At 50.4% G+C, this 27,103-nt stretch overlaps 1 protein-coding gene across 2 annotated transcripts in view; it reads right to left on the reverse strand.

Annotated features, from left to right (window-relative positions):
- Zmat5 (zinc finger matrin-type 5) overlaps positions 1 to 27,103 on the reverse strand; it is a 33,385-nt gene that overhangs the window by 1,704 nt on the left and 4,578 nt on the right. For both annotated transcript variants that reach the window (XM_059275557.1, XM_059275556.1), the window contains 4 exons: positions 13,528 to 13,681; positions 7,229 to 7,291; positions 5,674 to 5,754; positions 3,981 to 4,092 (listed from right to left, as the gene is read on the reverse strand). In XM_059275557.1, the coding sequence (XP_059131540.1) occupies positions 3,981 to 4,092; positions 5,674 to 5,754; positions 7,229 to 7,291; positions 13,528 to 13,681 (410 nt within the window). The remainder of the gene's footprint in view (positions 1 to 3,980; positions 4,093 to 5,673; positions 5,755 to 7,228; positions 7,292 to 13,527; positions 13,682 to 27,103) is intronic.

The following is a 27,103-nucleotide window of genomic DNA, read 5'->3' on the forward strand; positions in this document are numbered from 1 at the left end:
CTTCTTGGGTACCTAGCAACTAGCCCTCTGCAGAAGGAGAGGGACCTGAGCCTCCTGTGAGGTGTCTGGACATGACTCAGGACTGAGAGGTGCTTCTGGGGACCACCTCAATTTGCTTGGCCACATCCATCCAGCCTGCCCTTAGGGCCAGACCCACAGCAGCAGTGCCTAGAGTGGGGGTCTTGCTGAGAGCCCTGAATGCAGCTTCCAAAACTCCCACTGAGAGGACAGGGAGATCCCCTGCCTGGTGGCCTGCTGCCTGCTCAAAGGCAGAGGACAGGGACACCCCTGCACAGCGGCCTGCTGCCTGCTCAAAGGCAGAGGACAGGGACACCCCTGCACAGCGGCCTGCTGCCTGCTCGAAGGCAGAGGACAGGGGCACCCCTGCACAGCGGCCTGCTGCCTGCTCGAAGGCAGAAAGCAGCCCTGACATGCTTGATGGTGCTGGGGATTCTATAGGGTCCACCAGCCACAGTGAAGACGCTGTAGGAGAGACTCTACAAGTCTGAAGGGAGTGCTCCAGATGTCGGCCAACCTGGGGATTCCTGTGGGGCTCCCCCAGGGAGGGGTGGTCTTGGGGAGCTCCTGCCCCCAAGCTTCAGACCTTTCCTTTAACAAGTGACTCAGCCAGTGCCCTGCCTGCTGAGGCCCCCACCAGGAGAAGGGCATCATTCGTGTCCACTTGTGGACACTGACACCTTGCTGGGACCCGGCCTCGGAGCCCACTCCTGCAGAGCACAGGGTCACAGGTGGGCAATGCTCTTCATGGCCTGCTTGCTCTGTGTACAAGGGCACAGCAGGAGCCTGGCATGTCCCCAGCTCCAGTCCTTATCAAAAGGAACTAGTCTTACAGGGGTGAATGTGCAGGACAGAGCGCTGGCCCGGAGAGGGGTGCACGTGGGAGATTAAGAAGGATAAAGGGACAATCAGAAGAGCCAACAATAGGAAGCCTGGATAGGCCGCCTGGCCAGCCAGGGATTAGCCTGTGCGTCCGTCCCGGGTCTGAGGCCAGTCGCTCCCTCCTGCGGCTGCTGTCTGCTCTTGGCTGGTCCCTCAGGGTCAGGGCTGAGGAGATGAGCAGACACCCACAGTCTATGCCATTGGGAAGTCTGTGTCCCCCACTAAGAAGGAGAGTCAGCCTGGCTTCCCTGGGGGCTCTCAGCTTAAGGATGCTGGAGCCCACAGGTCTGGGGGGTGCTAGGTGAGCCAGGTGGTATCTGTGTCCCAGGGGAGAGAGCACACATCCTGAAAGGAGGAGTCCCCACAGGGGTCCTCAGTGATGTCGTTCAGGCTAGGGTCCCTGGTCCCCCAAATGTGTCTTGATAGTCACCATGTCCTGGCCACTGTTTCTACTAAGGCTTGCAGGCTGAGTAGGGTTTTGCCAGGAGAAGAGATAAGGAGGCAGCATCCAGTGTGACCCAAGCAAGGTTAAGAGATGGGTAGTAGGTGCTGTCCCCAGGCCCTGTCCCTGGGGACTAAGCTTGGAGTCTCAGTAAGAAGACACCATCATGGACATCTGGAGGTCTCAGGAGGGATGGCCTGGGGCCAAGGTACCTTTCCAAAGCAGTGGGGCTGAATGTGGGGAGGGCCTGCAAGGCTGCAAGGCTGCAGAGGACAGCCAGGGCGAAGAAGACACTGCTCCCACAGGACTCCTCTCAGGGATGCGGGACAGAACAGGGAAACCCACAGTGAATCCAAAGGTGCAGAGGCAGAACCCCAAACTGGAGCGACTGGGACGGGAATGGGGACGCATGTCAGAGTGAACCATCACCTGCCCTAGTAACTCCTTCCAAGGCCACACCAGTTTGCTCTGCCCAGAAAAGAAGCCATCCTGCCTGGAGCCCTCAGGAGGAGAGTGGCTGGGCAGAGACAGACAACAGGTAGCTACAGAGAAAAGCAATTCCCCGGAAGTGGCCAGAAGGAGAGTGGCCCGGGAATCAGGGTTCAAACTTCTAAGAACCTAGGGTGGCCCAGATGCAGGCATCTTCCTGGCCCAGTCGCTGCCACTGTCCCTTCAGATGTGGGCTGCTGGGCCCTTGGGCAGCACTCAACACAGTAACAGAGGAGCCAGCGGCCGAAGCAGAAGCAGCAGGGCCTCAGTGGCCTGAGCAGGAAGAGCCAACTCCAGAGCTGCACAACAGTGTGCCGGGCTCCCTGGATGCCTGGGACCGTGCACAGGACACACCATGAATACTACTCCAGCAGTGACTTGGGCTACGCCTTCACCCTGTTTCCCCATATCACCCGCTAGCTCCCGTATTCACACTGGCATGTCTGTCTGTCCTCGGGCAGGGACTTTGGGTATGCTATCTCCACTTACTTGCCACTGGAGTCCAGAGATGGGGTCTTCCTGAACCCTCTCAATGCCCCAGTGTGCCCAGACTGTTACTCACTCCCATGGAAGGAGACTGCTGAGGCAGAACAGTGGAGGAAGCAGCCGATACATCACAGTTAACAAGTGCGAAGCTCTGGGAAAGCCTTGCGGTGGGCTCAGAATGAGCACCCTGCGGCTCTCTGGCACAGCTGACGGAGCCTAGACTCCTGGACAATGTCCAAAATTACATCCCTTCAAATGGGTCCAGAAGAAAGGGGTGTCCCTTCTGAGGTGTACAGCCGTCTGTTTAGGCTGTACCTGTACTATGTGTCTTTAAAGTGGGGGTACAGACACAGGGTACAGGTTTAAACTAAAAGTAAAATGAGGCTGTAGAGGAGGTTCAGCAGTTAAGAGCACTGGCTGCTCTTGCAGGACTCAGCTTTGATTTCCAGCACCCACCACAACCATCTATAACTCCAGTTCCAGGGGATCCAGTGTCCTCCTCTGGCCTCCACAGGCTCTGCACACACATGGTGCACAGATAAATGTGCAGACAGAACATCCAAACACATAAAAATTAAAGCACTTTTTTTTGAAAAGGTAAAAGACCAAGGTGACTTTTAAATGCCACAGCAGGGGCTGGAGAAAGAGCTCAGTTGGTGCAGGTGCTGCTGGCCTGGAAACCACATGCTAGAGAGAACTGACTCCATGTGTGCGCGCATGTGCACACCTCCTCCCAAATAAATGTAAAAAAACACAGTTTTAAATACAATATTAATCCCTTTCCACTGGGACAAGAAGCTCAATCTTTACCCTGTGGCAGAGCCTGGAGGAGAGTTTTCACTCCACAGAATGTCTGACAGACATCCTTAACACAGCCAAGCCACTGTCCCTTGAGGCCACAGCATAGAGATATGGGGTCTGAAAACCAGGGACATCTGAACAAAGCCCCACCCAGCTCTCCAGCTCAGCTTTAGCCCTTCCCCCTGCTCCATCTTTAACACCTGGAGGGCCTGGGAGCCCTGGCCTTGCCTTGGCTGTGACATCATGTGGCTCCAGAAGCCCCTGCCCCTCCGCTGTGCAGCTGTCTGCTGAGGGGAAGTGTGGGCTGCATCCTGACCCTCTAGAGAGAGGAGCACACAGCCATGCTCTAATAGTGCCCGGCTCAGCACAGTTCCTTATGTCCACTTCAGAGCATCCTGGGTCCTCAGGGATGCGGTGGGACAATGACCTTGTTGGCATCCCCTTGCTCTGCTTCTTCCACCAGTGTTTGTGAGTTTCAGCTTCCCCTTCTACAGGGCCCTACAGGGGACAGTGAGCCCCAGGTACATAGGGAGCTTAGCTGCCATAGGTAAGGCCCTGACCTTTTTACAATGCCAGGTGTGGAGTCACATCTGTTTGGCCACTAGCCTCTCCTTCAGCCCTGTGGGGTGAGTAGTAAAAGAAGGGACCAAGGGACCAGGCAATTTCTCCAACACAACTCCCTCTAGCTGGGGTTTGAGAACCCAAGATCTTCCAGTGGGCCCCACCTCCAGGAGGCTGGTGTGGGGGTTCATGCTTGGTCCGTGGGCCTGAGCAGTTCATATGGATGCCTCAGCTTCCCCAAAGGTCAGGTTGGCTCAGGCAGCTCCCAGAAAGAAAGGAGGGATAATCCTGGGGCCTGTACCTGCTACTCGGGGCTGAGCTCAGCCTCTTAGCTCTCTTCTCCAGCCAGTCCTCCAGGTGGCCCTCAGGAAGCTCAGCAGTCTCCAGTGGCCATTCTCTGGCCCGCCTCTCCTCTGTGGGGGACAGAATGACAAGGAAGGGTAAGGGACACAAGCCCGTGGGCTTGAATCTCATTCTCCCACAAAACAGCAAGTCCTGGGCAAACTCGGGGATGACGTACTGGTCTGTCAGGGGGAAGTGGGCCAGTAGGTCAGGATCAGGTTTGTCCCCTCCATTCCACTGGCTCCCCAGATCCTCTGTCCACAATGACTCAGTGATGTAAGCCTTGCTCTGCTCTCTGTCAAACAGAGACATGCTGTCTGTCTCCAAGCCTTGGGGAGCTAGAAGCAGGACAATGAATGCAGAGCTTAATTCTCAAGAGGGGTCTAAATGTGGGATGCAGGAGGCACCGTGGACTGTAGAATGGGGTGGAATCGCAGCTCTGGCACCTGCCAGGTCTCTGACCCTACGCAAGGTAATACGCCTCAGTTCCCTGGTTTTTTTCCTCATCCAATGTCCCATAAAAATGGTGCTCACTATACTAAAAGATAACCAGTGAATGGAAAGAATTCAAACAAGCTGGTGAGAGCTAGGGAGTGAAGCTCTCGCTACTGTGGGATGGGGCCTTGTGCTAGGATCCACTCGCTCAGGCCCAGGCTCTACACTGTCACTGAGTCCATGTCATCTCACTCACCCTCACAACCGTTACTGCCTCCAAGAACCTGTCCCCGGGCCAAGGTCACAGGGTGCTGACAGAGCCAGTGCCATTTCAACTGTCTTATCCTAGCTTTCTTGCCACTAAACACTGCCTCCTGCTCAGGCTCCACGGCCTATGTTCCCTCCACCGTGAGCCAACCATTCCCGGACGGCACATGTCCAATGAAGAGCCCCATGAGGCCTCACTTCTGCCCTGGGAAAGCTCCCAGAAACCCTGCGTGGTGCCAGCCTGCAGGTCCTTCTGCCTGAGTGCTGGCTCATTTTCTCCACCTGTTCAGTAAGGTGCTACAGGAGATGGGGACAATCATCCAGGTGGCACTTCCTGAATCTGTAATGGGACGAGCAGAGAATCCCAAAGGCAGACATGCCAGCTTTCATGGAAGCCACAGTCACCAGGCTGTGAGGGACCTGAACATACTTTTAAAACAGGTCTCATCTATTCAGGCTTGAACTAGCTATGTAGTTCACGTCCAGGAAGACACCCTTAAACTCTTGATCCTCCTGCTTCCGCCCTTCAAGTCTGAGATCACAGGTGTGTCACCAAGCCCAGCAGGGAAGTGTTTCCTGCAGACTTGTCCTCAGAGGTTGCAGGGCATTTGCTGGTGCTGAATGGGGACTCTTGTGTTTCCTGACTACAGGAAGGAGGGGAGGGAGAGAGGAGGAAAGCATCCAGGAACAACAGAGACCAGCAGAAGGTGAGTGAGGGCGTACCCTCAGGGTCCTGGGAAGCAGCCACAGACGCTTCATTCCCAAGGAGCACAGCCCTGCTCCTGACCCGCACCCAATGGAACGGCTCAGGGATTCCCCACCAGCCTGGGCGGTCCTAGGCTTATTCATAGTACACGCCAGTAAGGGAGAAAGTGGGGTGGCACAGAGCAGTTTCCTGGTATTACAGCCTCTCCCATTTCCACCCCTCAATTCTGCTTCACCCTACGTACCCTCCACCTGGATGCTCAGTTCCTGCAGATCTCGTTCTGACATGTGGGAAAATCTGCAGTTGGAGCCAAAGTCGCACTGGCCTGCAATGGGAAGACGGTTACTCTCCGCTCAGGAAGGGTTCTACCACAGCTGAAAGCACTCTGACAGACAGCTCCCCTAGTGTTGGGGGCAGGATTTTAGGATCTAGAGTAGCAGCCCCAGTCTGGAATAAAAAACAGGACTCTGGCACTGCTCACACTCACCAGCCTGAGGTGCCACCCTGGCCCATCATGCCCTATTCCCGATGTTCTGCTGGGAGCCTCCGTGAGTATCCCGTGAAGCCTGTCAGTGTTGGCCCACACAGGCCTGAGCAGGCCATCCTTCTCACCAGCCCATGCCATGGGGCTCAACGAGCTCCACGTGGATTCCTGAGAGGCTCGCCCTTCCTCTCTAGACCAGCTCACTGCACATGCTGAGGCCCTACCTGGTGCTCTGCCTGCTCAGTTGGCCTGTACAAGCAGCTAGACTGCTCCTCAGAGAACCTGGAGGCAACTTTGCCAAGGAGAAGTCAATGTCTGGATGGCTTTCCCACTATCAATCAAGGAATCTGAAGTATGGCTTTCAAAAGTATAGATCAGTGGCGTCCTCAGCTAGCACAACCTACCAGAGCATACACATGCCAAGTCCGAGTCTGTGGGGGACCCCTGACCTGCAGGCCTGGTGGCCACTCGTCAGGCAGCACTGTCTCTGAGGGGAGTCTGGCCATTTACACAGCTCCCCTGGTCCAGCAGCAGTGCCCTCTCCAGAGCTAAGCTCCTGTCTAAACTATGGGAATCCCATGATTTTCAGCCTTGCTTTGATTGCCAGGAAGCTCAGGGCTAAACCCTTAGAAGAGTACACAGGCCCTCAAGGACGGGCATGGAAACTAGTGATTCCTGGATCACCTGACTTCCTAGCCTTAACTGTCTTTGCTTCCTTACTTACTGCTAGCTTCATTGTGTGCGTGTGCATGCATGCATGCATGCGTGCATGCATGTATGTATGTGTGTATTATTTTTTTCTAAAGGCAAGGCTTGCTACATAGCCTTGGCTGGGCATGCCTTCACCTTCCCAGTGCTAGGATGAGGGGCAGGTACCACTATACCATCCTATACTCACTTTTATGAGCTGAGGATTAAGTACTCAAAGGAACACCTAGCACCCGAGGTTCTTACTCTGAACTTGGGATTACTAGATCCATCCCAGTCTCGGCCTCCCCTTGCTGGGAAGGAGGATGCAGGAGATCAGGCCCCCTGGCTAACCTAACCAGCCTGTCTATGACTTCAGTAGTGTTCTCTGGCTCACACTCCCCAGCACTTCTTATTCTAAATGAGCCAATAAAACCACAGCCTATGCCTGAAGGGTCTCCAGGTGAGAACAAGTTCCTGGAGATGCCTCAACTGACCACTCAGCTAAAGCCAAGACTACAAAGAGGTCCAGGATGGTGGCAGGGACCGGAGGAGACACTGCAGGGTGCCATGCAGGCCAGACAAGATGTGGCTTTTCTGTAAGGACAGAGCTGAACAGAGTACTCACCTGTCAGCAGGAATTTCCTGCAGGGTCTCTTGTTCTGTTCATCTAGCAGGATGGCAGCTGCATCTGCAAGGGAAGTCTGGATTCAGATGACTCCACGGAGGGAGGAGCCTGCAGGGCATGCGTCAAAGGCATAAAATAGTCATCAGAAAAGAAGAGAGCTCTCCATCCATGGAGGGGTGGAAGCTGGCAAAGTGGGTAGAGATGGTGGACACAGGGAGCCACACTAAGGGGATCTCCACTCCTCACACCCCCTCAGGACTAGCTAAAACTGTGAAGTAGTTTGAGGCTAGAGGCTCTCCAAGTTGTCTGCCAGTGGGTTTGGATGGAGGAGGTTATTTTAAAACTCTAGCTCCATGGGACCTCTGTGAACTACCTTCCTAACTTCCTGTAAGCTTGTCCTGAGACAGTCACAGACTACACACAGATGTTCTGCTCCATGTCAGGCCACATGTTCAGTGGTGATCTTCTGCCTAGTGATGTCATGGTTGTTTTAGTCTGTGATATCCACACAACAATGTCTCCCTGCTATTAAGCGGCACATGACATTTCAACATGAAAAACTTTCCAGAAAGTCTTGATGTACAGGACTGTGCTCCCTTCTACCCCACCAGGGACCAGGGAAGGCCCCCAGTGCCAGACTGTGATGAGCATGCTTTTCCTCTTTCCTGGCACCAGTGGTGGGTACTCAGAGTCACAGCAGCCACTACTCTGTACAGGACATCCCAGCGATCATTCTGGATGCACGTTTTAACCCTGGCTTCCCATTTCTCCTCTCTTTATTCTCACCATACAGTTATGGTTTCTTTTTTTTTTCTTAAAGTTCCCAAAGACTGGCGCTATTGTTGTTAGGTTGACGTTATCTCTATGTCACTCTATTTTTTTTTTTTTTTTGAGATTTATTTATCATGTATACAGTGTTCTGCCTTCGTGTGTGCCTGCATGCTAGAAGAGGGCATCAGATCTCATTCTAGATGGTTGTGAGCTGCCATGTGGATGCTGGGAATTGAACTCAGGACCTCTGGAAGAGCAGCCAGTGCTCTTAACCTCTGAGCCATCTCTCCAGCCCCCAGTTTTGGTTTTAAATTGGTGTGCTTCTCAGCAGGAAAGGTATCAGTCAAAACTGTGTGAGTAAACCAGGCATGGGGGTGCGTACCTACAGTCCTCACTACTTGGAAGGTGACACAGGAGGACCGTTCAAGCTTAAGTTCAAGGCCAGACAGGGCAGTGCTGGCGCATGCCTTTGATCTTGGCACTTGGAAGGCAGAGGCAGGCGGACCACAGAGCGAGTTCCAGGACAGCCAGGGCTACAAAGAAAAACCTTGTCAAAAAAAAAAAAAAAAAAAGGAGAAGAAGAAGAAAAAAAAGAATTCAAGGCCAGCTTAGGCCAGACAGCTAGATCCTGTTTCCAAACATACATACAAAAGTCTGAGTAAGGTAGAGAAGGTGATCCCTAGACAAGAGGAGAGGTAGGGCTGGACATTTGCCTACACCTTTCCAAAGGCCATGGGCTCTTGAGTCCAGAAGACCTGAGCTCAAACCCCAGCTGCACACGGCCACAGGAAGCTGCTGTCTTTCCATGTAATGGGGAGAAAAGCTCCCCCTTGGCGGGGCTGCTGTGAAAGTGTAATTGAACAAGAAATGGGGAGCCCTTGAGAGGTGGTTGCAATCCTGCTGGTACCTTAGAGTCACAGGACTTGGGCAGCCTCAGCATCCTCTTCCCAGCACCCAACAGCACTACCAAGCAGCCACAGTTATTCCCTCCTGACAAGCCTGCTGGACAGCACTAACAGCTCCATCCTTAGGGGGAGGGACTGAGCCTGAGACAGGGGATGGGCTGCCCAAGGACACGTGGTCGGGAAGGAGCAGCACCTAGCCTGCACTGTGGTGAGTGGAGAGCCCTGCTCTGCTTTCAGGTGGCTGAGAGGCCATTGCCGTGGGGACTTCCTTGCAGAGCAGCTAGTCCTCTGGGATTGGAACTGGCTGTCAGAGAATTCATTCCAGTGAGGAGGCTCCTAGGCTGGAGAAGCACCCATCTGTCAGACCCAGCTGGGACTACAGACACTAATGGCCTACCTTCTCAGGATTCTTCTGGGCCTAATACCACTGCGGCTGGCTGGAGGGCTGAGCCTGGATCCCAGACAAGGGGCCCTGAGTGAATGGCCGAGTGTGGGAGAACTCCATACTACCTCGCCTCTGGCGGGTGTCTCTCCACCCAACTCACTTTAGAAGCATGGGGCAGCTATGGACAATCAATCCACTCCTCTCAGATTCCCAGTAGTCCAGACAGGTCTTGAACTTAGGATCCTCCTGCTTCAGACTGGGATTACAGGCCTCCATCACCAGGGGTGGTTCTCAGGTTCCACTTGCATTTTTCTTCTTTGGACAGTATCTCACTATGTAGCCCTGGCTGGCCTGGAACTCACTGTGTTGCCCTGGATATCTCAAGCTCTTCATCCTCCTGCCTCAGTTTCCTGAGTGGTAGGATTATAGGTATGCACTTTGTCCAGGTTCTGCTATAATTCCTCTGAGAGAGAGAGTCATTATAATTGCTAAAAATTCCTCGGTGCCCCTGAAGGATGCCACACTGAGAACTTCCACCCAGGCTCTGCTCAGAGGGGCCTTGCTCCCCTACATGATATGTAATGCTCTCTGTGACCTGAAGTATCAATCCCTCAAGCTCCACCTTCCCCAGTACCCAGCTGCCCCCGTGCCCTGCGCTTGTTTGCTCAATTTAGCCCTGCATCTCTCAAACATCCACTAAGCGTATCCTTCCTGTGGACCAGGCACTGTGCCAGTTTGCATGTTTAAGTACAGAGCAAGGGAGACCCTGTCCTTCCTTCCAGCCCTACAGCCGCTCTAGTCTACATGGACGTCGATGCAGTAAGTGCTGAACCTGTCACCGGATGACCTGGCCTGGCCCTGGTGATGGGGAGGCATTCCGGAGGATTTGAGTTCTGAGATTCAGGGACTGTCCTCATGGAGGAGGGCAGCAGGAAGGGCATGTCCACAGAGAGGATATGCAGGGAGTGTCGCCAGGGCCAGGAGTGAAAGGCCAGCAGAGCACAGAAGCCAGCACAAGCCTGGACTTTGCCCAAAGCACCTTGCATAAGTGACTGCAGGCCCTTGAGACGGCTCAGCAGGTAACGGGGCCTGCTGACGATTTGAGATCTATACCTAGAGAACCCCCATGGTAGGAAGACTGATCTTCATAAGCTCTCCTCTGACTTTCACATGCGAGCCGTTACACACACACACACACACACACACACACACACACACACACACACACGCCCCAAATAAATAAATGTAATAAATAACCTGGGCAAACCTATGTAAAAGAAGGGCCCTACTTTATCCACCTACTTTATCTTCAGAGGCTGGCTGTGAGCTAAGTACTGCTAAGTACTCACCGAGCAATGGCTGAATGAATGAGCCCAAGAGACAAAGGGCCTGAGGTCAATCCTTTTGGGGACACTGAGACATCATCCCTACTTACTATACCCTTGTGTCTAGTTACCAAGGGACTACTGAGCCCCGTTCACTACTGTTATGTCTGGTTTACATACAACGAAGTTAGGGTCACACTGTAGTGACTGACAGGCAGGTAGTCTTCAGGGCTGGCGCTTGTTCTGACCATGGCCTGTGGAAAACCAGTGGCTGAGGGCTCATGGACTTGTCTGGAGGGACAAAGCGGTGCAGAGTGAAGCTCCAGGTGACTCTCTCTCTCTCTCTCTCTCTCTCTCTCTCTCTCTCACACACACACACACACACACACACACAGTGCCTCCCAGGGTCTGCAGAGTTGCTTGGGGTAAGCCAAAGGGAGGCTGATCTGATCTTGGGAAGCCTCCTGAGGAAGTGGAAAGAGCTCACGTGCCAACTCAGCCACCAATGCTAGATCCCCCCAGGTGCTTTGTATTTAAAGCTATCATCTCTAAGTGGGGACTCCTGGCCACCAGCCTTCCTCACAGAGCTGATCAAAGGCCTGGATGTGGCTGAAGATGTGAGGGGTCCTGAGCAGAGGGCTCACGGCATCCGCCTTTTCACCTTTCTGTAATACGAAGAGTCTGCTGCTCAGCCCTGAACCCAGGACCTGCGACTAGGAGATGATCTTGGCCCAGCTGATGCCAGATCACAGTCTCCACTGGATTTGGGGGACAGGAGGCCTTGCCTGATGCCAGGTTTCTGAGGAGCCCCACTGTTTCTGAATTCCCAACCTACCCCTGTTCTCTCTGGTGGGCCACGCTCCCTCACCACTACCACCTCACTGGTGGGCCACGCTCCCTCGGTCAAGTCTCCGACCCTCGCTTTCCTCTCCTGAAACGGGAGAGCTTTAAAATACCACAGCTAGCTAGACGGAAGCACATGCCTTTAATTCCAGCACTTGGGAGGCAGAGGCAGGAGGATCTCAAGGCCATCCTGGTCTACACAGTGAGTTCCAGGACAACCAGGCTAACATAGTGAGACTCTGTCTTTAAGTAAACAAACAAAATCATGGCTGGTCCCAACCCCTCAGCCCGCACCCTGCATCTGGAGATGGTGTCAAGGGATCAAGGTTTCATTTTGATTGAGATGAGGTCTTGCAGTATACCTAGGCTGGCTTCAAACTCCTGGACATATCAGGCTTCGTGACTCATGCCTGCCTGTGGAGGCTGAGGCAGGAGAATTGCTGCAAGGTCAAGACCAGCCTGGGCTACATAATGAGTTCCAGGTTCCAGGTCACCTTGTGCTAGAGTAAGATCCTGTTTTAAAAATAAGAACAACAAACTGCTGGCCTCAGGTGATCTTGCCTCAGCTTTCCAAGTAACACCACCAGGCTACTAAGCTTAGCTAGCACTTTTCCTTAAAGGTTCCTAGGTAATCCTGACACATAGTCAGGGCTAAGAACTACCATACAGAGTCACCCAGAGAAAGAAGAAATGGCTTCCCTTCTCCTGTCTCCTTGGCTGCTAAGACTCAGTTTTAAGCTTCCCAGATCTGGCTCTCTCCTTCACCTGCTTTGAGACTGCAGTGCACCAACACGACCCCATCTCAGTCCAGGGACTCCCGGGCCATTGCAGCCACAATGCCAATCTCCTGTACCTTTCGGCTGGCTCGATCAAGCTCCTACCTATCAAGACAGGCCCTGTGCTGGACGCTTCCCACCTCAGCCCATCACCAGGTCACTCTAGGGCCGAGAAGCCTTTTCTAAAGGGCCCACCCTTCTCTGGCAGATGAACAGCACCTCTGTGCCCATCATTGAACGGCCATTTCCCACACCCTATTGCTAACCAGCAGTATTCTTCATAAGGTTGCCCTGGAAGATCCAGCCCCGCCCACAGTCAGCTTCCGCTCCTCCATGCTTCTCTTACAGGCTGCATCTTCTCCCCCTGCTCCCAGAAGTATGTCTGAAGTCCATATTCCAGCCAGTGGTTCAAAGACTAACTCCTCAAAGAGGGCTCTTCCAACTCACAGTGTCCCTTAGTTAGTCCATGGTAGGTAAACCCAGAGGCCTCGGTCAAGGTGTCCGGAAAAGGAGGCTCTACTCTGGCCTACCTCTCTCTACTCTTTTTTATTGTTTTTGTTTTCCTACCTTTGCAGCTCTGGGAATCAAATATAAGGTCTTCTGCATGCTAGGCAAACAATCCATCCCTGAGTTATAGCCTCAGCCCTTGGCTTTGTTAGTTTTTTTTTAACACGAGGCCTAGCTAGCCTGGAACTCACTATGTAGACCACGCTAGCCTTGTCTCAGACTCCTAGAGATTCACCTGCCTCTGCCTCCTGAGTGCTTGAAATAAAGGTGTTCATCCCCACAAGTTGTTCTCTGACCTCGACATACATTGACTCTGGGCAAAAGTGTGCATGCATTTGTCCACATGCAATTGAAGAGGATCTGGGTTCAGTTTACAGCACCTACATGGTGGTTCATAACCATCCATAACTCCAGTTGCAGGGCATCTGATGCCTTCTTCTGACCTGCACACCAAGCATACATGTACTTACATATGTGCAGGCAAATAAATACATACAATAAAAATAAATGTTAAAAAAAAGTCAGCCAGGTGGTGGTGGTACATGCCTTTAATCCCAGCACTCGGGAGGCAGAGGCAGGCAGATCTCGGTGAGTTCGAGGCCAGCCTGGTCTACAAAGCGAGTTCCAGGACAGCCAGGGCTACAGAAAAACCCTGTCTCAAAAGAAGGAGAAGAAGAAGTAGTAGTAGTAGTAGTATCCCCGTCTGTCCCTCAAGAGTCCTTGTCTGGTGGGCAGTTAAGTCGGAGTGTGGCCCGCAGGAGCCAGCCCTGAGCCTGCCAGCACCCACCTCGGAACATGTCGTACCACACCTTCTTGGCCTTGAGGTGCTGCAGCCCATTGAGGTGCTTCTTTCTGTTGTGCAGGTTGTCCTGGAAGGAGCGGTCACAGTAATCACAGAAGTATCGCTTCCCCATGGCCACCTCCACCAAATGTGAGGGCCCCTGCAACGCCACAAAGCATTTGGTCAGACCACTGAAGAAAAGATCCTGTGCCGAAGCTCTGGGCACACACAGGGTCCTCAACCAAGCACGGAGAGCCAGGCTCGGGCCAAGGCTTTGCTTACAGGCCCGCTGCCTCTGGAGTTTGCAGAGCTGACAACTAGCTGACAATCGTCCCAGAGGGGCCTTCCTCTTCTGCCATACAGTTCAACACTGGCTGACCGAGCTAGAACTTCAGGGTACGAGGCCCAAGTTTGAAGATATTTATTTATTGATTTATCTATTGATTTTGGTTTTTCGAGATAGTCTCTCTGTGTAACCCCTTGGCTGTCCTGGATCTCGCTCTATAGACCAGGCTGGCCTCAAACTCACAGAGATCCGCCTGCCTCTGCCTCCCAAGTGCTGGGATTAAAGGCATAAGCCACCACCACCCCGCTGGAGATTTATTTTTTAAACTTCTAGGTAATTCTAATGTGGACAGGCTGGAGGACCACTACCTTAAACCCTCTGGCTCGCCTCCTTTGTCCCTGGTGGGCCTCCGACCTCCGTGTTCTCTCCGTTCAGGCCTCCCCCTGCTCCTCACACATGCCAGGCATGTGGCTGCCATCTTGGGTTTGTCCTTGCTGAGCCAGGGCCTGGAGACTGTCTCTCAGACACCTGTCACACTCGCTGCTCACTCAGTCCTTTGCTCAAATGCTCCCACGATCAGTGGATGTGAACTCGACCACTCGACCTGAACACACAGGATCCTCTTTAGTTCTCACCACTTTCTGCTTTATTTTTCCTCAGAGCACTTACCTCCTTTAAAGCAATAAATTACTTGTTAGGTTACTGTCTTTCTTTTCCAACAAGAATATAAATCCATGAAGGCAAGTATATTTTGCTGTTTCTTAGGGGCCCCAGCCCCTAAATGGTACTTAGAACAGAGTAGGTAGGCAATCAAGCACTTGCAGAATAAATTAATGAATCACCATGCTCCCTTTGGGACAACTGGGGTTCAGAGGGAGGAAGCGATTTGCCTAATGTCACACAGCTGGTAAGCAGAAAGCAAACACAGGTCCCCTAAAATTCTGCTGCCAAGTGTTCCCCCTCCTACAGCTAGCTCAGTGCTCAGGGAAGCCAGAGAGCCCCACAGCAGGTGCCGACAGCTTCCTGAGGAGACGACTGCATCTTGGGGGAGGAGGTTCCCAGGCAGCATCAGATGGAAATGAGAACACTGCAGTGTCTCCAGGTCCTTCAGCAACAGCTCCCTCAGCCACCATGTCCCATGCCAAGGCGGACAGTGATTCCATCGGGTCACAGCCAACTCCTGCCTGGGTCTTGCAGCCCACTGGGAGCTATCCAGAGGGACAGCAAAGACTAAGGCCAGAGCAGCCCCTCCCATGACGAGAGCAGGCTCCTGAGGCCCAGAGGAAGACGGAAATGACTTCCCTGAGGTTACAAGGTAGCTATCTAAAGTGGCAGCCGAAGCCCCAGACTGCCACACACCTGGCAAACTAGGCTGACTCTGGGACTGAACCCACAGAGCAAACAGATGGGGGCACACCTCAGGAAGAAGGCACTGGGAGAGACGAGGAGACAGACAGTTGCCCGGGCTGGTTCAGGCAGCCAAGCAGGCTGAAGGAGAAAGCTGCTCTTGCAGCAGACAGGGATGGCAGCCATTAAGTCAGGGGCTGTAATGGGATCAGGAACAGCTAGTCATTCCAAATGAAAACGTATAAAACCTCTCTTCTCCCATTACTTCCGAGAAACTGCATCCCAGACACGAGGACTTGATCTATTAAATTTGGCAGCTCTAATGCACCCCGTCTTGCCAATAAACTTATAGGAATTGGATTGAAATTGTAAGAGATGAACGCTTAACGGCCGAGTGCTTAACCAAGCCATTCACGAAGCTTGAAGCTCCAAGGAGCTGCTGGCTCCGGAGAGTAATGGGAAAAGGAGGGGCGGAGGAAGGTGTCCCTCTGGAGACTGACAGGAAGTGGAGCAGTGACTCTGCAACAGACTGAGGTGGACAAAACCACCCAGAGCACAGAAACCAGCTGTGTGACCTTATGCAAGTCACTGTCCCTTCCTGACACCTAGATTTTACTGTGTGAACACGAGACAGTGGATCTGAATGATCAGCTATTGTTTCAGGAGTAATACAGACAAATATGCTAATACAAAGTTACAAATTAAGGTGAGGCTACAGGTCGGTGGCAGGACACTTGCCCAGCATGCACGTGGCAATGGGTTCAATCTCTAGCACCACAAATAAAAAAGACTAGGAACTGAGACTAACTCATGTTTAGCATCAAGTGCTCAGGAAACATTATTGGAGTCGTGGTTCTGAGCATCTTTCATACACTGGCTTTGCATGCATCATCCCACACAAGCCTCATCATGACCTGCAAGGGATGCCCATGAGACTTCAGGGTAAGGGCAATGAGACCCCAAGAGGCAAAGAAACTGAGTCAAGGTCACACTACTAGAAGGCAGCTGAGGTGGGCTTAGAACCCAGGTAGGATGTCTGCACTACACTAACCACAAGTCTCCAACAAATCATATTGACACTTACTATTCATTCACCCCAGTACCATGCTGGTCCCTTTGAAACCCAAAATGTATGCATTAAAACCTACTTATGAATGGGAAAGATGAGGATCAGAGAGGTACTATGAAGTGTCTTGGTCACGGAACAGGTTTCAGAATAAGGGAAGCCTCTAGTCACACCATTGGAAACACTAGCCCACTAGGAAATCAAGGCTACATGCCTTGATCACACCAGAAACGAAATGAGCTCCTTCCCCATGCACACATACATGGTGGCAAACCTCCTTTATGAACCTCAGCTAAGAGCCACAGCTGCCCACCCATAACCTCCTCTGGCTACCCCAGACAAGTCCACAGGTCTGTCAGGAGAAACCGGGGCTACCACTAGCCCTCTAGGAGCCTCATTGTACAGTGGCCGGAGGAGGGTCAAACCAGGAGATCTCTAAGGACCCCTGTAGGTCTAGTGTCTGTTGGTGAGATAAGAAGGTGACTACAAGGCCAGGCGGTGGTGGCACACATCTTTAATCCCAGCACTTGGGAGGCAGAATCAGGCGGATCTCTGTGAGTTCGAGGCCAGCCTAGGCTACCAAGTGAGTTCCAGGAAAGGCGCAAAGCTACACAGAGAAACCCTGTCTCGAGACAAAAAAAAAAAAAAAAAAGGAAGGGGACCACTTCATTCAACGGTCACTATTAGGATGGCACTGAGTCCCTGTTATCACCTGCTCTGGTTTCTAGGGAGGTCATGTGGGGTAAGGGGTAAGAACTGGGCTCTAGAGTTCAAGTCTAAATTTAAAAGATTTTTTTTTAAGTTTTATTTATTTATTATATATACAGTGTTTTGTCTGTATGTCTGCCTGCATGCCAGAAGAGGGCACCAGATCTCATTACAGATGGTTGTGAGCCACCATATGGTTGCTGGGAATTGAACTCAGGACCTCTAGAAGTGCAGCCAGTGCTCCTAACCACAGCCCTCAAGTCTAAATTTAAATCCAGGGCTACTGCTTTCTAACTCTAGTCTTTTTTTAAAATTTAATTTAATTTTTTTTTAATGCCGAAGGTCGTTTATTGAAGGAGGGAGGAGGTCTTAAATACAAGCTTACAGCACAATGGGAGAACCCCGGAGGGCAGAAGTTCACTACCGTTGTTTTACAATCTTGCATCTAAGCTGTTAGCGCCCATTATGCAGGATACACAGACAAGGAACTTCCCTTAAGCATTCAGGAGAGTGGAACCCGGCAGGGAATTAGCATAGGGAGGATATCAAGGGCAAGGTCAGTAAGCAAGGCAACAGTTACCCAAAACGGGGGCCAGGACCCTACAGGTCCCCCTTTTACTAATAAATGAGCTTCTGACTTAGGTTGTGTGGGACATCAGCAGGCCACCTTACCCGTCATGGAGACCCCTGCCCAGGACACACAGGCGCTCTGTCTTAGGTTGGTGAGCGCACCCTAGGTATGACCTGTCTCTGAATACTCATTACCATACAGGCTCAATCGTGTGTGAGCTGCGGACTAACTCTAGGCTTAACAGTCCTTTGACTCTGTTTCCCATGAAAGCAGGGATGTAAAGAGTGGCCCGTGGGCGGCTGTGAGCATCAGAGCATTCATGTTTGCACTAACACAGCACCAGGCCCATGGAACCCTAGCTATCAATACTATCCTTATTAGAGGCCTGCTGAAACTGGATGTCAGTGTTCAAACGACCCCTGAAATTACCCAGTTTACATTGCAGATAAGGCAAGTGAGTCTAAGAGAGGACCACGGAGCGACCCAAGTCCACAGCACAAAAGGCAGAAGTGGGACTGGACCCCCAGCACCACAGACCAGACTCCCACATTGCATGATGGCTCCACAGCCTCCAGTGCCCAGGGATAACAGCAGAGAGGCTCAGTGCTTTTCACCTCTCCCCAGGCTTGTCCCCATAGCCAGGTGCTCAAAGCCATGCCTTGGCAGGAGCTGGCCTTTAGCAAGGTGACCTCTCCAGACAAGAAGTTCCAGGCACCTGATCCAACTGCCTCCCAATAAGGGCTTGGGTACATATTAAGGGGCAGCCTGCAGAACTTCCTAGCCAGGTACAGCACCTTCCCACACTGTAAACAGAATCATTCGTGCCACAGTCAGGCATCTTTGCACAAAGCACACCCTGTACCACTGTGCTCCTTGACCCTGAGTTGGCAGAAGGGAGACAGCTGGAGTATCTATGCATGGGGCCCAGACAGCAGCATGGGGTGCTGACTAAGCTGGCCTTCTCCACCATGATTCATCCCCATCTTCAGCAGTGTGAGCTAGGCTCTGTCTGGACACAGAATGATCCAGCCCCACGCCTGACCAAGAATACAGGTGGTACCACCGACCTGTACCACTCCTAGGGACCAGGTCCATGGCTACAACACTATCTGCTGGTTCCCCAGAGCTTCACCAGATGCCAGGGCTAGCTATTCATGGCCAAGGGACAATACTTAAGCTGGTGAGACTTAAGTCCTCTGGGACCACACAGCAGATTCTAATGCCAATGCCCTCTGCAAAGTGATTTCAAGTACTGAGTGTGCCCTTAGCTATAAAACCAGGGTCTCACAGCTGATAGCACATGGCTCTTCAGCATCCACAAGGGATGGGTTCCAGGACCCTCATGGATAGCACCTCCCCCAGCTCATCCTTTATATAAAATGTCACAGAATTTGCATCTAACCCACATACAGCCTCTTGTATATTTTAAATAATCTCTAGAGCATTTATAATACCCAGTAAATATAAATGTTATGGAAACAGTTGTTTTATTGTATTGCTTAGGGAATAATGACAAAAATATCTATACATATTCAGTACTTTTTGTTTTGAGACACGGTTTGTCTGTGTAGCCCTGGCTGTTCTGTACACCAGGTTAGCCTCGAACTCAGAGATCCGCCTGCCTCTGCCTCCTGAGCACTGAGATTAAAGGTATGTGCCACCACTCAGGCTCCTTTTTGAAAACTGCAGTCAAACAGGACCCTGATATCTCACTTTGCATGCAGGATTATTCTCTTGTGGGCCTCCTTCCCCTCTAGAACACAGGCTCAAGGGCAAGAACTCGGTCTAGGCCACCATTGCTCCCAATTGCCAGGAACACACTGCCTGCATAATAAATGAGGGGCTTGCAGAGCCAAACCCTCCCTCCACCTTGCTCCATGCCATTAGCTCCCAGGCCCTTTTTGGAAAAGCCAAGCAGGTATGTCTCTCACTGCACCAGCTCCTGCCACACAGGATACCTGACTCTTTCAGCTGCCCATAGAACTTAATCCATCCTGGCTACCTCACTGCACCTGACAATCCTCCAGGCTCAATGACCAACCTCTACCCACAGAGGGAAGAAGAGATGGGGAGTGGGGGTGGGGTGGGGTGAAGGGAAACATCTTCAGATTTGATTCATGCATGCTGGTGTCTCACTTTTATTCTTTAAGAACTTTCCTATTTTTATGTGTGTGAGGGCTTTGTCTGCATACACACACACACACACACACACACACACACACACACACACACATACACACACACATACACACATATCTCACATGTGCAGTGCCCACAGAGGCCAAAAGGAGGTGTTGGATCCCCTGGAACTGGAGTTACAGGTGGCTTTGAGCCGCCATCTGGATGCTAGGAACTGAACCTGGGTCCTCTGGAGGAGCAGTTAGTGCTCTTAACGGCTGAGCCATCTCTCCAGCACCCAAAGGGTTTCGGAGACTGAACACAGAGCCTTTACACACTTGGCAAGTGCCCGACACTGAGCTACAGATCTGCAAGCCTCAATTTCACTCTGATTTCGCCTTCACAGAGGGCCTTCTTGAGGTGGGGTCTGTTCTGCCCATGAGGACCAGCTTCTCAGTACTTGTCATCTGCTCACACCTGGCCGAGTTGACAATAATGGCAACAATTACTGCTAGCAATAGCAACATCCCATCCTGAAGGCTCTGAACTAGTACTGAGAGCCCCACACCTCATCTTGTGGCCCTTCCCTGCCATGCACAGGGCTAAAATAAGCCACCAGCTTGGCCTTGGCCAGGGGCTGGAATGTACACTGTAATTATCCTGACTTGTGCTCACCACATGCTGCCCTCAAGCTCACCTGCCATTTCTTCTAATTATGGCACTATGGGAGCCCAGGTAAAGAGTAAAGCATAGCTTTATCACAAGCCCTCACAGCCCAGCAGCACCCCAGTGCCATGCCTGCTGTCAGGAACTGATGGGATCAGAACTGGTCTGTGGGGATGGTCCAAGGAGGCCTGCTCAGGACCCTGCTCTGAAGGAAACGCAGGCAGGCCTTGTATGTAGGAGCACTTGCAGGTGCTGCTGCACAGCTCTCATCCAGCCTCAGTCCTGTGCTTGCCTCCTAGCCACCCTGGGATGAACCGCATCACCTCATTCCCAGCAAGCTAAGGCTGCCGGGGGCCTCCCAATTCCGTGGTCTAGGATCTAAGCAGGCGCTGCTTCCAAGTCTTCAGAGCGGTAGTTTAGTGTGGGAGATGATGGAGTGAAGCAGAGAGAGCAGGGGCTTGCAGAATTACAGGCTACTCGGACTGACCCCCGGAAGCTAGTTTTTCCTAAGCACAGAGTTTCTAACTTAAGGTGTGCACACTTTCCATAGAAACTGTACTTAAAATACTAAATGCTGATCTTCTCCAAGCTAGGAACACACAGCAGGATACTGGGCATCAGGAGCAGGCCACAGTAGCCCTTTGGTCCCATGACCACAAAACGAAATAATTGAGAAGCACCTGCAACCCCTTGGCCCAGGCCTGATTTCCATCCCCACTGCCTGTGGCTGTGCATTTCCCTCCATACTTCATCTGGGAGGTGAGCCGATGACATGACTTCCAAGATGCTTCTGAGGACCACTCACACATGCTGAGTGCTCGGGCACACCAATGTACTCAGTGCCCTTTTGTGGAAGGAACGGCCAGCCTCTACACTCCAGCAATTCTTCCTCCTGGCTTTTCCAACTAGTACAGTCCCTTCTCAAGCTGTGTCAGAGTTGATCTATACGTAGTTACATGCTACTTCCAAGGACAAGTTATAACTCAATGTCTAACTTGGCTCTCTTTCTCTAACCAATCATTTAGTCTGTGGGTAGCTAGCTACCACACACTGAACAGTGTCGACAGTGAAGGCCACAGGGTCAGGGGTTGAGACCATGACATCCCACATGCCCACTCCTAAGTGCCTCCTTCCAGTTCAAGCTGATCTCAGATGACTATACTCTGGCTGACAGTCTAACTAGAATCATCCAAGTAAGCCACAACCAAATTCCTGCCCCTCAAAAACAATATGATATAATAATAATAAATGCTTGTTGTGGGTATGCCCACATGCTGGAGGCAAAGGCAGGTAGATCTCTGGAAGTTCAAAGCCAGCATGGTCTACATAGTGAGTTCAAAGCAAGCTAGAACAAAGTAATTTATTATGTATCGAAGACAACTAATACAGTGGAATAAATGAATTTTAAACCCACCTAACAGCTGAGTGTTGTAGTGCACACCTTTAATCCCAGTACTGGGGAGGTAGAGGCAAGTGGATCTCTGTAAGTGCAAGGCCAGCCTGGTCTTCATAGAGAATTCCAGGACAGCCTGGGCTATGTAGAGAGACCCTGTCTTAAAAACCAAAAGCCAATCAAACAAAAAAACAAAACAATGGGCTGGAGAGATGGCTCAGAGGTTAAGAGCACTAGCTGCTCTTTCGGAGGTCCTGAGTTCAATTCCCAGCAACCACATGGTGGCTCACAACCATCTGTAATGAGATCTGATGCCCTCTTCTAAATCAATAAATTTTTAAAAACAACAACAACAAAAAGCATTTAACAATCTGTGATAGTCATGGGTACACAGAATCCCTAACCCAAAACATTCCTGACCCATGTCATCGGAAGCCCCTCCTCCCACATGTACAACCCTAAGGTTTCCTAATTCACTTATTCACTGTTTGTTCACCAGCCAAGCATGTGATGAACATTTCCTTCCTCCCAGGGAGGGATTCATACCTTATCACCCAGTTTCTGCTCTCACAAGGACTACTGGATATGTGCTGACAGATCTGCCATTGTACAAAGTGACAAGCTTTGTGCCCTAGAACCCCAAAGGGTGACTGTATCCCATAGGGAATTCCTCCAAGGAAAAGACACAGAAGACCACGAAGTTATAGGGCACAGTTGAACAACCTAATGTGAAAACCCAAAATGCTCAAAATCTAAAACTTCATGATGCTCAGAAAGTCGAACTCATCTTTTCAGTTTGAAAATCTGAAGCACTTTTGGTTGTAGGAGGGTATTTGTTCTGAGACAGGCTCTCACTATGTAGCCCTGGCTGGCCTAGAATTCAGAGATCTGCTAGACTCTGCCTCCCGAGTTCTGGAATTAAAGGTGTGCAGTGTAGCTGATCCAGATACTAAAATCTAACTGCAACACCTAGAACAGCTGGTGGTACCCACTGCTAGCTACATGCCAAGCAAGCTGCTCAGAGTTCCATGTGGGGTTGGGTGGGAGCTCAATGGCATAGCTCACAAAGCCTGAGGTGTCAACTCTACCACACCCCTCATTTCGGTCCCCAACAGTCCACAGAGAAACCACTGTTGCAAACAGTAGAAACAGGACATGAGCCACAGTTCAACAGATGGTACCACAGTCACTAAACTATTCGGCAGGTGACTGAGGTAAGGGGGTCACTTGATCTCAGTGTAAGGCAAGCTTGAGCAACAGCAAGACCACACACACACACACACACACACACACACACACACACACACACACACCCTAGAAATCCTAGGTGTGGTGAGTCATGCCTGTAATCCTAGTCATAGTAGGTGGAGACAAGAGGATCAGGAGTTCCAACTGGCCTTGGCTACATAATGAATTTGAGGCCAGCCAGGGACACACAGATCTTGTCTCTAAATAAATAGCAAAAATACAAATAAAGTCAAAGGAAATTCTTGAACAACTGCTCTTAATATTAAGTGGAAAACAGTTTATCATCACAACAAGGATAGCATTTCTCAAGGCAAAAGACTCTTCCTCTTGGCTGGAGAGAAGGCTCAGTGGTTTAGAGCACTTGTTACTCTTTCAGAGGACCAGTGTTCAGTTCCCAGCACCCACACGTTATGAGAGACACAACAATCCCTATCTCCAGATCCTGGGGATTCAATGTCCTCTTTAGACCTCCACCGGCACCAGGCATGCATGTGGTACACATACATATATACATACATGAAGGCAACACACACACACACACACAAATGTTTTTTAAACTTTTTTTTTTTTTTTTTTTTTTTTTTTTGGTTTTTCAAGACAGGGTTTCTCTGTGTAGCTTTGCGCCTTTCCTGGAACTCACTTGGTAGTCCAGGCTGGCCTCGAACTCACAGAGATCCGCCTGGCTCTGCCTCCCGAGTGCTGGGATTAAAGGCGTGCGCCACCACCGCCCGGCGTTTTTTAAACTTTTAAGTAGGAACTGAGACGTGGCTCAGTAGTAGAGCATTTATTTGGCACATGTGAGGCTAGGATAAGTTTTACTCTTTCCCCTTAGGAGGCTGCCATAGACGGTTCCAAGGACTTTGTTCACCTGGATAAATCAGCTTGGGTGGAAGTTAAAAAGGACAGAATAAATATTTCCTTCAGCTCCCCTTAGGTGAGCACCAAGGAAACCCTGGTTCTAACCAGATCTGGCCTAACAACCCCGAGTGAAGGTTGGCTGCACCTGGTTCTGGGCTCCAGACCACACGCTGAAGATAATTTCTCATCAGATGGTTACAGGTCTCAGGAGGCTGGAGTTTCCAATCAGGAGACAAAAATAGTCTGAAGGAGACTCCTGAACTAAATACTAGACTCCAAACCATGTCTGCCTCCTCCTCCTTCCTGTCACCAATGCTGTGCTGCTCCAGCCAGACCGCACTTCGTAGCCAAGGCCCCTCTGCTGCCTGGCCAGCATTGTGCATCCTACCAGCCCTCCTAAACTCAGCCCTGCTCAAAACATCTATGGCTCCACATGAGAACCTTGTCGAAAATGAAATCTTGAGCTGGTGAGATGGTTCACTGGCTAAAGGCAATTTCATCAAAGCCTGACGACCTGACTTCCATGATCAGGTAGAGAGAATGGATCCCACAAAGCTGTCCTCTGCCTCCAGAGCTGTGCCTTGGCATGTGCTCATACACACACCACCTCCCTCCCTCTCTCTCTCTCTCTCTCTCTCTCTCTCTCTCTCTCTCTCTCTCTCTCTCCCCTCTGTCTCTCTCTGTCTCTGTCTGTCTCTGTCTCTGTCTCTCTCTCTCTCTCTCTCACACACACACACACACACACACACACACACACACACACACACACACACACGAAAAGGACCAAAGACAGAGAGAAATAGCAATAGCCTCCTGGGGCAGAGTGGGGAGCAATAGCAAAGCACTTAGCTAGGACAGTGTGGCTCTGGGTTCAACACCTACTCCTCTCCCTGTCCAAAAAAACGTGTCCTGGGCCAAGTCTCAAAAATTTTGACTTAGCAGCTGGAAAGTGACCCAGGGATCTTTATTTGAACCAGTGATTCTAGATGCCCCCAAAGAACAGAACCCAGAGAAATAAACATCATCCTACACCCTACAGGCAGCCTTTATGGGAACATTCTGACTAAGCAGAGGCTGCTGGACTTGAGTTCCAGTCAGAAAGACACTGACACGAACACTTCAGCTCACTGAAGTGCTAGTCCCAACTTGATACAGAGCAGAGTTTGTAGAATGGGGAAATTCCTACTGAACATCTGTCTTTTCATACCCCAGCATTCAGGTAGCTGAGGTAGAAGCGTCTCAACTCGCAGGCCAGCTTGGACTAAATAGTCAGACCATGTCTCAAAACACAACACACACAAACCTGTGTAACTGGTATTTAAAAAAGCATGCTCTTATTTTGTTTTAGACAAGGCTTCTCTGTTTAGCCTTGGCTGTCCCAGAACTTGATCTATATACAAGGCTGGCTTGGAACTCAGAGATCCACCTGCCTCTGCCTCCTGAGTGCAAGGATTAAAGGCATGTGCCACCACCACCCAGTTTAAAAGCATTCTTAACATTAAAAAAATTTTAATATATTATATATCTGACAGATGATCACTGGGATTCTGATTTAAGATCTAAGATTAAAATATCAGGTAACTGACAAGACATACATCAGTAATCAATATTAGATTTATGGTTTTAGGTTAAGAGATTATTAGTGAGTGATTAGAAACTCTGTGTGTTAGAATGACCCAGGGTGCTAAAAAATGTCATTTTAGGGAGCTGGAGAGATGGCTCAATGGTTAAGAGCACTGGCTGCTCTTCCAGAGAACCCGGGTTCAATTCCCAGCAGCCACATGGCAGCTCACAACTGTCTGTAAGTTCAGATCTCCAAGATCTGACACCTTCAGACCAATGCATATAAAATAAAGTTAAAATAAATTAAAAAAAAAAATGTCATTTTAGGGTCCACTCCCTCTTCCCCTATATTCTTATATCATGTGAGGGATAAAGTCTAGTAAGTGAGTATGTGTGTGTTGTGTTGAGCTAAGGCAGGGTCTTAGATAGCGCAAACTGGTCTCAACCTCTTTATACAGTTAAGGAGAACCTTGAACTTCTCATCCTCCTGCCTCCACCTTCCTAGTGCTGGGATTACTGGTTAAGTGCATACCACTCACTCCTAGGATACACCATGCTGAAGCCCAAACCCAAGCCCTTGTTAGTATTAAGTAAAGTACTCCACCAACTGAGTTAACTCCCAAACCCCAGAGCCTGTAATTTGTTGTCATGGTTCTAAGTTTTTAAAAAGTACTGAACTATAAAGAGAGAGAGAAAGAACATAAAGTTGTGTAGGTAGGGAGGTAGGGGAGGATCTGGGAGGAACTGGGAGAGGGTTAAAACATGATCAATATATACTATATGGTCTGAGGCCATCCTGGTCTACATAGTGAGTTCCAGGCCAGCCAGGGCTACCTAGAGAAATCCTGTATCAAAAAAAAAAAAAAAAAAAAAACACCACAAAAACCATATATACATATACAAATTATATGAAAAAAATTTTCTATCAAAAAATTAGTAAACTGGGTGTAGTAGTGCATGCTTTTAACTCCGGCACTGAGGAGGCTGAGCAAGGCAGATCACTGTGAGCTCAAGGCCAGTTTGGTTTACATAGTGAGTTCCAGGACAACCAGGGAGGGCTACACAGAGACCCTTTCTCAAAACAACAAAAGTACTACATGGCTCCATCTCATCCCCTTCAGAACAGCTATCAGTAAGAAAACACATGCTGGGAGGATACTTTGGGAAACAGAACCCTTCCCATACACTGCTGGTGGCAGTGTTTACTGGTACAGCCACTGTGGAAATCAGTATGATGGCTCCTCAACACACATTTAGCATACACTCAGCCAGACCACTCTTGGGGAATACCTGAAGGATTCAGATCCGCACAACACAGACCCTGCACGTGTTCATAACAGCCACGTTATGGGGGCAGTGTAGGTGTCCATCAACAGACAAATGGATTAAGGAAACGGGACATATATACACAATGGAATTTTACCTAACCATAAAGAACAAAATTATATCATTTACGGGAAACGGGTGCAACTGGAGAATGTCATATTAAGGGAAATGAGTCAGACTCAGAAAAACAATTATCATATTCCATCTGTAGATCCTAGATTCTATACCGATACATAAAAACCATAAATGCATATGAGATACGGAAATAGAAGCAAAACTATGTGTGGGAATGTTTGGAAATAATAATGGGAAAGGGCCAAAGTACATAATACATTTGTATGGAAATGTGTTTATGAATTCCACTCCTATACACAATCACTTTTAAAAAGTATTGAATTGTTTGTAAGAAATTTAAATTCAGCATAAACTTAA

Source organism: Peromyscus eremicus, chromosome 10 (genome assembly GCF_949786415.1).
Source record: "Peromyscus eremicus chromosome 10, PerEre_H2_v1, whole genome shotgun sequence".
Lineage (NCBI taxonomy): Eukaryota > Metazoa > Chordata > Mammalia > Rodentia > Cricetidae > Peromyscus > Peromyscus eremicus.